At 45.9% G+C, this 12,025-nt stretch overlaps 1 protein-coding gene across 1 annotated transcript in view; it reads right to left on the bottom strand.

Moving 5' to 3' along the window:
* The window catches only part of LOC115464527 (vomeronasal type-2 receptor 26-like), a 30,643-nt gene extending 25,084 nt beyond the window's left edge, over window positions 1–5,559 (bottom strand). The window contains exons 1-2 of the mRNA XM_030194894.1: window positions 5,546–5,559; window positions 1,596–1,887 (exon numbers count right to left, since the gene is read on the bottom strand). Coding sequence (XP_030050754.1) covers window positions 1,596–1,887; window positions 5,546–5,559 — 306 coding nt within the window. The remainder of the gene's footprint in view (window positions 1–1,595; window positions 1,888–5,545) is intronic.
* Window positions 5,560–12,025: the final 6,466 nt, after the last annotated feature.

Below are 12,025 nucleotides of genomic sequence, written 5' to 3'. Positions count from 1 at the left end.
GCTTATCACTTGAAAACAGGGAAAAGTTCACCTCCTGGATAAATTTTGTAAAGCTTGGGATCTTCTTCTGTACAAGTACAAATGATAAAGTGTTGTTGTTTAAAGTCATTTTTTTTTCAAATTTCAAGGGTAAATTCAGTTCAGTTTTAGTGACCCAGACTTTGCCAGAAAAGAACATAGGAAGGGGTAGATAGCTTAGACCCTCTGCATTAGTAAAGAGAATAAACACTTTAATTGATGACATGTTAATCTTTTTTGTTTTAGATTTTCTCTCTGGCCTGAGATTGCTCCGACTGAAGATTTCTATGAATCCAATGCAGGCACCATTCTGCTCAATCCTTTGTCTCAGGATCTGAGCCGCCCTCAGGCTGCTTTCATCATTGGATGCAACAATAGCAACCCAGGTCCAGCCAAAATGCTTCAGTAACCTGATTATCCCAGCATAGAGGTGTATTTCACTGGGGGCAGTCTGGTAGAAAAATGGAAACTTAACTGTGTCACTCATTAGAAGACTCTGCGAGATGAAACTGATCTGTTTAAAAAATAATAAGAATAATTAATCCATCATCATCTTTGTCACCTTAAATGATTTCTACAAACTTTTAAGCTCCTACATTTAGGTGATTTTGTTCAGCAGAAAATTTAGGGCTCCTTTTATAAAGGGACACTGCAGGTTAGCGAAGAAGCGTCGGTGCCCAAAGGTTAGCTGTGGGATCCACACCAAATGCTATTCTGCAAAGGGTGTGTTCCCTGTATAGAATACGTGCATAGTGCTCAGTTTTATCAGCACCAATTTTTCAGCTCAATTTTTGAATTCCTTCCTTACTGATTAGCACAGGAATAGTGTGTGAGCCCTTATGGTCTAATTTTTTCAATGGCCACACACTAATGGCAACATTAACCATGGTCACTAATGTAAAAATTTTAAAAAGGCCATTTTTACGGTCATGGTAAAAATGTCCTTAGCATGCAGGGAAACCCCATGTAAGGGCATGCTAACGCCACTTTGTAACACAGCTTAGGGGTCCTTTTACTAAGGTGCGCTGAAAAATGGTCTGCAGTAATGTAGATGCATTTTTTGGGCGCACGCAGAATCATTTTTTAAGCGCACCTGCAAAAAATGCCTTTTTAAAATTTTTGCCAAAAATGGACATGCAGCAAAATGAAAATTGCCGCACATCCATTTTGGGTCTGAGACCTTACTGCCAGCCATTGACCTAGCGGCAAAGTCTTACATGGTAACCAGGCGGTAATGACCTACGTGTGCCAAATGTCACTTGGCATGTGCCCGATACACACGTCCGAATATTTTTTGGACGTGCGTATCAGACGCGTGCCAAAAATGAAATTACTGCAAGAGCCATGCGGTAGCCAGGCAGTAACTCCGTTTTGTCGCGTGTTGGGCACGCGTTGATGCTTACGCGGCTTAGCAAAAGGGCCCAAATATAGACACTGAAAAGAAGACCTAAATGCAATTAGCCACTTCCCCATTCTAATGCTCTTTTTAATTGAAACTGATGTATCACAGCATTCCCCATACTTCACTCTTTTCTTAATGGATTAAACAGTAAAAGAAAACAGAACAGTCCCTTTACCTGTGGATAGTGGTACATCCTGAAAATATTGGACATCTGATTTGATTCCTCTGATTGAAGGCCTTCAATGATAGCAGCCAGCGTGCCAGATGATTTGCAGCGGTAATTAGGAACCGAGGTGTCCATACCGGTAAATATACTCATGACATCCCCAAACAGAAAGGATGGGTTCAGGTAAGATTCGTAAAGATGAAACCCTAGTGTGACGTTGGGTAAGAGCTCGGAGCTATTGTTAATCTCCTCCACTGCAGAAACAATGGCCAGGTAATCGAAATAGTTTTCTTTATTAAAACTGTAAAGACAATGAAGATCAGACAATCACTCACTGAAAGATGGAAAGAAAGCTGTGGAACTATTTTCAAAGTCTATAGCCAGTGTGTGCTTTTAAAGGCCAGCTGCAGAGTTTGAAAAATAAATAAATTAAGAACTGCTATAAGGATAGGCATTGACACTGAATATCTAATATAATAAAACGCACCGTGAACGTTCTAATGAGGACAACGTTCTGAAGTCACTAAAACACTTCCTGAAGGGTTCGTGGCGTTCGTGGTGTGAAGCCACCCAGCCGTCTCTGCCTCGCCCTCGCGTCAAACGTCATGACGTCGAGGGTGGGGAAAACACACGGATCGCGAGGGCAGAAAAAAAACAAACTGATCGCACCCACGTATGGTGCGTTTTAGTATATTAGATTTACCTCTGTGGTGACGGTTCCGGCAGCGCAGCGTCAGGGAAGGAGGCGGCGCTCCCGACGTCTCTAGCCTTCCCTTCGCTGTGTTCCGCCTTCTTCTGACGTCAATGATGATGTCAGAAGAAGGCGGAACACAGCGAAGGGAAGGCTAGACGTCGGAAACACCGCCTCCTTCCCTGACGCTGCGCTGCTGGAACCGCCACCACGGAGGTAAATTTAAAAAAAAAAACCAAAAGAAAAGGGATGTTGGGGGGATAGAAGAGGGTGGGCAGCAAAGTTGAACATTGGGAGCAGGAGGGCAGGGGAAAAACGACAGCATGGATGCGAAGAGGGGGGGGGGAAGAAGAGGGCGGGCCAGGCTGGGACATGGGACAGAGAGGAGCATGGATGCGAGGGGGGGGTCATGGAAGGAAGAGAGGGGAATTACAGGAAAAGGAAGAATGGAGGGGGCAGGGGACAGAGGAGCATGGATGGGCATGGATTGGGAGGGCATCCCTCAGGGAGAGAGGGAAATTGCTGGAAAGGGATGAATGGAGGGGGCAGGGGACAGAGGAGCATGGATGGGCATGGATTGGGAGGGCATCCCTCAGGGAGAGAGGGAAATTGCTGGAAAGGGATGAATGGAGGGGGCAGGGGACAGAGGAGCATGGATGGGCATGGATTGGGAGGGCAGGGCTCAGGGAGAGAGGGGAATTGCTGGATAGGGAAAAATGGAGGGGCCAGGTGACAGATGAGCATGGATGGGCATGGATTGGAAGGGCAGGACTCAGGGAGAGGGAAATTGCTGGATAGGGATGAATGGAGGGGACAGATGGGCATGGATGGATATGGATTGCAGGGCAGGCCTCAGGCAGAGAGGGGAAATGCTGGATAGGGAAAAATGGAGGGGCCAGGTGACAGAGGAGCATGGATGGACATGGATTGGAAGGGCAGGACTCAGGGAGAGGGGAATTGCTGGATAGGGATGAATGGAGGGGACAGATGGACATGGATGGATATGGATTGCAGGGCAGGCCTCAGGCAGAGAGGGGAAATGCTGGATAGGGATGAATGGAGGGGGCAGGTGACAGAGAAACATGGATGGCCATGGATTGGGAGGGCAGGGCTCAGGGAGATAGGGGAATTGCTGGAAAAGGATGAATGGAGGGGGCAGGGGACAGATGGCCATGGATTGGGAGGGCACGGCTCACACTCTCTCTCTCATATACAATGTCTTTCTGATTCTCACTCTCACACACTCTGTCTCACACTGTATCACATTCACTCTCTATGTGCCACACAGTCACTCACACACTCGCTTGGTCTCATACACTCACTCTCACAGAGAATCTGTGTCTCACACACACTCTCTCGCCCACACACACACACACTCTCTCTCACACTGTGTCTCACATACACACTTGCACACACTCTCATTCTCACACACACACTCTCTCACAAACACACTCACACCCAGACTCACTCTCTCTCTCACACACTCACACTTTCACTCTGACTCTCAAACAGTTACTCTCACATACACTCTCCCAAACATACACACTCCAAGGAAAACCTTGCTAGCGCCCGTTTCATTTGTGTCAGAAACGGGCCTTTTTTACTACCGTAGTAAGGAATAATCTCAGGCTGCCAGCCATTATCCCTATGGTTTTAGGCCTAAACTTAAAAGCACAGGCTATCTGTATACAGGCTGAATATCACCACGATGGAACCTGTATATAGGTGACTGGAGGGCAACTGGTAATCGCCTACCCTCCTTTACAGAAACCAGCATAAGTGGGTATATACCTGTGTATGTGTAGGGACAAAGTCCCTGCATAGGGCACTACCATGAAGCACTATTCTACAGTGTGAACCAGACTTTTTACAGACTTTGGCCATGTCAGTTTCCAGGCTGGCATCTCTAATAGGCCTCAAAGACCTTGCTGAGACATCAAGGCTGACAGAGGCAAAACAGGTGTTCATTGCAACTTTGTTTACTGTGCTTAGGACAAGAAGGGAACATCTATGCCAGCAAGATCTGGCTCCTTAGGCCCCCAAAACACAACAGTGGAAACCACCATGACATCTTATGCTGGACAACATGGCACCAAAGCCAGAGGAGAGGGTATAAGACCCCCTTCCTTGAAGCTGTTATCAGCTAGCTGTTATCTGATGCAGCCTGAGATAGATGCTGTCAGCTGGCCACTCGATGAAGGCTCGTTAATCTGTGGCATCACTTTCCTGCTTGCTCTTGCCCAGCTGGGAAGAGCTTACCTACTGCCTGAATTCCTGGTTGTGACCCATCACTAGTTCCTGACTGCTGCAGATCCAGAGTTCATGAGTTATCATCTGCCAGGTTGAACTGCTGTCCTCTTGAGGGCTTGGGAGTGTTAGGTATCCTATTAGTTTCAGGATTAGGGCTAGTGTGAGTTATCTTTAATCCTTGAACTATGCTCGACCACCTAAATTTCCGGAAAGCACTAAAGACAGACCTTTTCAGAAGAGCATACCCCTCCGACCCAACATAAAATACCAAACACTTGCGACACAATGTAACCAAAGACCATAATAGACATTACCTGTCTCTTCCTCTCCTCTCCCTCTCTAAGTTCCCCCCAATTGTACCTACCATGCATGTACCCCATTCTACCACAATATCACTTTGTATTCATTCATACCATGTACTTGTTCAGACCGGAATCGGCTAACACCGTTAACGGTAAAATGTAAGCCACATTGAGCCTGCAAAAGGTGGGAAAATGTGGGATACAAATGTAACAAATAATAATACTTAAATACTTTACCATCATTTTGGGTGATTTTGCATAATTCATTATCTCTGATTTCATTTTCTATTTGCTGCCAGTATTGTGCTTTATTTGTGCTTCTCACTCTTTGCCGGTCTTCTCCCGAGACTTGGTTATTGTGGTTAGTCCCTACATATGCATATACATGTGAGCACATACATCAGTCATAGAGTTGGGATAAATGCTCACAATTAAATGCTGAAGATATGCACAATATTTTATAAGTTGTGTGTGTCAATGTGAGCCCTGCCTGTGACCCACCCAGACTCTACCCATGTGTGCGCTACCTTTTGACTATGCACTATTAAAGATATTCATATAGTTACAGAACAGTGCACATGCAGAATATTGGCATTTGTGTATGAACATATCAGTGAATATGCCAATACTCTAATCACTTACATACATATTTGATACCTAAATCTTGGCGCCTTGTTTATAAAATTGTCTTGCATAGGATACTTATTATTACTGACCTGGCTTTGTCCATCCCTCACCCCCAGGGTGTCATAAAGCTGGTCAGTCAAAAATTCAACACCTACTATCTGTATGCCGTATTGCAATTATATGGAGAGAGAATTTATGTGGTTACCTGCTGCTGGAAATCACAGAAATCCTTCTTAAAATTGATCTACAGGTCATTAATTGTAGCTTTCCAAGAAATAACAGGATGGGAAATGTTACTCTGTATGTATAGTTCAAATTAGATTTTTTTTTTTAACTTTTTCTTTCTCTCTCCAGGTCCTCTCTTTTTTCAGCAAGTACATACCCCACTCAGTGGCTACATGGATACTAATGGGGGGAATTATCAATATGGACTACCATTTAGATGGGCAATTTTACTGATAACTGTTGTTTGAGTAGAAGTTTCACTTTATGCAATAGTAACTAATAACCTGGGCTAATAGTAAAATAACCTGTCTTAATGGTAGCCCATACTGATAACTTCCACCTGAATTCCACAAAATAGAAGCCAAAAAGAAAAATGTTGCACGTCTAGCAGTACCAAGTTGCATCGATGAAGATGGAGGTTTGAAAAGCCACAAGGAATTTGATTAAAGTTAAAGACAGAAAGATTAGTATGGGATGATAAATTCAGTCAAATTGGGAGGGAAATTGGTAGAAACAGCTTTGTGTCAAGAGTTTGAACTGAATTTGCAACATGACTGGAAGCCAGTGATGGCAACAGAGGAGTGGTATGATATGATCAGACCTATGTGCATGGCAGAAAAGTCAGATTGTGATATTTTGTACTGATTGAAGACATTGAAGAAGTAGCTGTGGGGGGCTGACATACCCAGTGTTACAGTAATCCAGCTGAGATGTGATATGAGCATCTTGGTCAACATAAGACCAGATTTATCTAACTTCTGCAATGCACATGTGCAAATACAAACAAGATGAGAGATCTAAAGTTCAAAAGAGAGGTACTGTGTCACATTTCAGCATGAATGACCCCTTGGACCATGGTGAAACAGTGATGGGCGAGTCCCTGGGATTGTTCCAGTAGAGGCATTGAGGAAAGCAGGAAGCTGTACCCAGAACTGGATGCTGAAGCTGTGCTTGAAGCCAAAGCAGTGCTGGAACTGGAACCAGGACTGGAAGCAGGAGCTGAGCTGGAATCAGGACGTGCTGGAAACAGGAGCTGTGCTGGAAGCCCAGGCTGTGCTGGAGCTGGAACGCAGGCTGGAAGTTGTAGCGGAACTAGAAGCCGTGAACCAGCGCTGGAAGTTGCAGCTGAGCTGGAAGCTGTGACTCAGGGCTGGAACTAGAAGCTGGAACCTGGGCTGGAAGCAGATGCTGTACAGGACACTGGAACCAGTACAACCTGTTGCAAGACAAAGAGAGAGAAAACGACTGCAGAAGAAGACCCAGAGTATGATGTCAGTGAGGGGCAGACCCGAGTAGCATCAACCCAAATCCAGCCTCCCCCACATTAGCACGCGCAGCTGTCAGGAGGCCAGAGGGAGCACTGTGTAAGTTAGCGGGACACGTCACATAGGACCAAAGCGGAGGTAAGGGAGAGTGGGGTGACCTTGACATACTGGTTGATGTAAACACAAAGGTATTTAAATTAGTCATATAAGGAAACCCTCACTGTTAATTAGTGAGGGTGATAACATTGGCTGAGAGAGAAGCAGCCAAGTTAGATTGATGAGGGGTGGGGGGAGGGGAAAGAGAGGGTAGTGGGGTGAATTAATTGGAGGCTGGCAGGGCAGCAACAAAGGGAAAGAAAAGGGGATTGGTTGAAGGAAAAGGAATTGGATTGGTTAGGAAGAAAAGGACAGGATAGGAGGAATTTGGCGCTGGAAAGGATAGTTAGTTAGGTAGGAGAGGGGGAGGGTGGTTGGAAGGTAGTTGAAGGATTTTTTGAAGGTTTTAAAAAGGAAAAACGGAAGTAATTTGTGCTTACCTGAGGTGGGACTGTGAGAGGCTTGGTATTTCAATAGATTAGCGATTCGCGACGCCACTTCCGGTTTTGCTGAGGTGAAGTAAACGGTGGAATAGGGGAGGAGGTGTGTGGAAAAAGATTGGGTTGGGGGTGTTTTTGTGTGTGGGGGCGGCGAAACGAGGGGCGGAAGTGGGTTTTAAGAGTGGGGGGAGCGGCTGCGTGAGCGTGTATCGGCGACGGTACTTTGAGGAGCGGCTATTCGCGTCACTTTCAGTTTCGCGGAGGTGAGGGGGGAAGAGAAACGGAGAACCGTGGGGGGGGGGGGGGTAATTGAAGTTTGGTGGTAATTTGTGTGGGGGAAAGCGGGTTGGAAGTTTGTTACAGTTGGGGAGGGAGGCGGAGGAACACGAGGGTTAGAGAGAGGCACTTCCGGTTTCGGGAGGTGCGGGAGATATCGGAAGAAGTTGAAGGAGGAGTTTTTTTAGGTTGGCGGTTTGTTTAAGTGGTGGGAAATTGGGGATTTCATAACGGAGGAGTGACGGGTTTTTATAGGGGGTGGGTGGGTGAGGACACGTGTGGGAGTGGATGGTTCTGTGGGGACTGTGATATTGGTGGGGCTGGAGGGTTTGGAACTGTAATTGAGGTGTTTTACAGTGTGTGATGTCAGTGTGAAACTGGGGTGAATTGGGAGAAGGTTTGGGAGAAGGTTTATTGGAGGGCTGAAAGGGTGGGAAAGGATTATAATTGGGTAAGGATTCTTGGAATTGGTGAGGTGTTAAGGGTGGGTTTATCAGGGGAATGGTTGAACTGGTGGGCTGTGGTTGTGGGAAGGAAGTTGGGGATATATTAGGTTAATTATAGAGGGTGTTTGGTTGGGGATTTTGACTGGGGGTGTTTGGGGAGTGAGTGGCGTGGGAAATTATATTTATTAAAAAAAAAACAAAAAAACAGTGTAGATGGGGCCAAAGAAGAGTGGGAAAGGTGGGGAAAAGTGAGTGCCAAGAAAAAACATGGTATGAGTACATCTGAAGGGGGGACAACAGGGAGGGGGTGGTAGATATGGGGGGCTCTGTGTATGGGGCAGAGGGTGTGAGCAGTGGACATGGTGTTGAAATGGGGTGTCAGGTGGGATTGCACATGGAGCAGGAAATGGGTCAAAGGGTGGAAGTTGGTGCTACAACTGGTGACATGGCACGTGGCATGCAGAGGCGAGTTGATGTTCCGGTGCAGAATGCTGCTGTGGAAGATCCATTGGAGGGGTCTTCCTTTGGGAGAGCAACGGGTGAGTTGATGGGAATGGGTGTAATGGAATGTAACAGGGTGTGGGAGGGGAGAGAAGTGCGGGAGGGTGCGAGAGAGCAGAGTAGTCGAGGTAAAGAGATGACAGGAAAAGGCTTGAGGAAGAGGTTGCGGAATAAAAATTTTTTGCGTAATTTGTGTCATGTTGAATACAAATATAAAAGAACAACATACAGGAGTGGCCTAGTGGTTAGGGTGGTGGACTTTGGTCCTGAGGAACTGAGTTCGATTCCCACTTCAGGCACAGGCAGCTCCTTGTGACTCTGGGCATGTCACTTAACCCTCCATTGCCCCAGGTACAAATAAGTACCTGTATATAATATGTAAGCCGCATTGAGCCTGCTATGAGTGGGAAAGTGCGGGGTACAAATGTAACAAAAAAAAAAAATTACACACTATGTCCTCAACAAGAACAGCAAAGGGTGGACCTTTGGATTGATCTGTTGGGACTAATAGAAAGAAAATGTTCAGTTAAGAACTAATTTTACCTTCCATTGCGTCCCACAGATCAATTCAGAGATAAGTGGGATGTACCAAAGCAGTCCGCAAGTGGGGTTGGACTGCAGAGCCAGAACAAGCCCAAGGAGGCATTGCCATCGCCAGTCCCCAGAGACGGGGACAGGAAAAGCGGCCAGACACCGAAAGAAATTGCCATCGCCAAGACAGCGCTAGAACCTCCCTCCAGTGCCAAGAGAAGTGGCTCCGACCACAGCTGAGAGAAAGGAGGGCAAGCTCAACCACCGTAAGGAAGAAGACTCCACAACCAAACCAGACCAGGCACAAGACCTCCCAACAAAAGAATGAGGAAGGCTGACACCCGGAGACAAAGGAAGTACTGACTTACTGAGACAGAACTACACTGGAGTCCCAAACCATACAGTCTGGAATCTGATGGTAGAAATGTTGCACCAGCCTACAAAGGAGTAAAGTTTGACAGAGCAAAGCCCGACCAGGCTAGAGAGCCAGTGACTGGGCCAGACTGAACAGGCTGAGGCAACGAATCCTGTGCCAGCCAGAGCCAAGCAGGGGACAGTGGACAGAGATGCAGAGCAGGCCAACGAGAAACAGCACCGGGTTTGACAGGCAGGGAGAATACCCGGCTTACCCATCACAGACTGAGAAAGACTCGAAAGCAGGGCAAACTCACAGCCTGACCCCGCGAGGATGCCAAGGTCCACTATATAAAGCCAGACCACTAGCCACAGCTCAGTCTGTAGGTCATAAATGTCAGTTTGGGTAGAATTAAAATCTCCTACAGATGTGAAGACAAATTTTAGTGAACAGAGAAGAGCCATTTTACTACAAATGGTCAGACATTACAAAATAATTACAGAATGAGCCACCTGTTGCTCTCCTTTACTTAATCTGCCTCTGACCATCAATCATGCACCTTGGTGCTGTCCTCAGCATAAGAGGGAAGACAAAGGTTGAGAGACTTAAGGATTCCCATTTCCCAATTTTAGCACAAAAAGAGAACACTTCATGACCACTTCAATACGTAAGTAATTAGTTACTGTACTAAGTACAAGTTTTGTTACTTTTACTTGTAAAGAAGTACAAGATAACATTTGTTACTTTACTAAAGTAAAGCAAAGATACTTACCTGTAGCAGGTATTCTCTGAGGACAGCAGGCTGATCACTCTCACAAGTGGGTCGACGATCTGCGCTGGACCGGGAGCCGGCATAATAAATAGCAAAAAACTTGCTACAGCCTTCTGATGCACTTGCTGCGCCTCACCGCACATGCGTGGAGTGCCTTCCCACCCACCGTGCAACCGCGCTCCTCAGTTTAATTCAACAGAATAAGAAAAAGTTAGAGAAAACAACTCCAAGGGGAAGTGGGAGGGATTGTGAGAATGATCAGCCTGCTGTCCTCGGAGAAAACCTGCTACAGGTAAGTATCTTCGCTTTCTCAGAGGACAAACAGGCTGAATCATTCTCATAAGTGGGGTATCCCTAGTATCCAGGCTCACCCAAAACAACACACAATGGTCAACTGGGCTTTACAACGGTGAGGACAAAATGTTGATTAACCTGAAACTATAGAAAGTTAACTGAGACTGCAGCCTGGAACAGAATAAAGCCTAGGGGGGTGGAGTTGGATTCTAGACCTCAAACAGATTCTGCAACACTGATTGCCCAAACCGACTGTTGTGTCGGGTATCCAGCTCACGGCAGTAATGAGATGCGAATGTGTGGACTGAAGACCACGTTGCAACCTTGCAAATCTCTTCAATGGAGGCAGACTTCAAGTGGGCCACTGACGTGGCCATGCCTCTGACATTGTGAGTCGTGACATGACCTTCTAAAGTCAGCCCAGCTTCAGCATAAGCGAAGGAAATGCAATCTGCTAGTCAACCGGAAATGGTGCATTTACCGATGGAGACTCCCCTCCTGTTGGGATCAAAAGAAACGAACAACTGGGCGGACTGTCTGAAGGACTTCGTCTGCTCCATGTAAAAGACCAACGCTCAGCGGCCCCTCGTTCTGTGTGATGAGGGTTGGAAAACACTCCAATCTCCATGGTTCTTCAGAGGACAATTCCAGAAGAAGAGAACCAAATCTGATGGGGCCAGTAGGGCGCAATCAGAATCATGGCTCTGCAGTCTTACTTGAGTTTCAACAAAGTCTTTCCCACCAGAGGTATCGGAGGATACGCATACAGAAGACCTGTCCCCCAATGAAGGAGGAAGGCATCTGACGCTAGTGTTGCCACCCCTCTCGGCTGGACTGTAGTGATGTGCTCCAAGATACCTGTTTTTGTAGTCGTGGCAAATATCCAGGGAACACACACTCACAGCCAAGGGAGTGGAACAAATAAACTAACCTCATCCTTTACTCTCAAAGAATAAAGGAGGAAAAGAATCTAAGTTTAGGATTTGTTCCTGAACTGGAAGAACCGCACCTTCAGATTTGCAAAATATCTTTTTCTTTATTGAATACAAATGCAAGCAAATTTTCATTCAAATAAACTCAAATTCAAAATTAGTGTGAGGCTTAATAGAACTGCAATAACATATTCAACATTCAAATGTAGAACTACAGGTATACCCTTGACTTTGTCTGTTTCTTTCAACAAAATCACCTAAAAAGGCAGAAAAGAACCTTTTCAGATAAATATTTAAATTGTCTTTTTGTCAAAATCAGATATTTGTTTTAATACTCTTTCCTTGCTATTGATGTCAGAATTTGAGTCTTTATGGGTATTATAGATGTTTGTGCAAGGATCTCACTTGAACCCAGAACACTTAGCAAGTCAGGAAA

Source organism: Microcaecilia unicolor, chromosome 3 (assembly GCF_901765095.1).
Source record: "Microcaecilia unicolor chromosome 3, aMicUni1.1, whole genome shotgun sequence".
NCBI lineage: Eukaryota > Metazoa > Chordata > Amphibia > Gymnophiona > Siphonopidae > Microcaecilia > Microcaecilia unicolor.
This window is presented reverse-complemented; position numbering and strand designations above follow the sequence as displayed.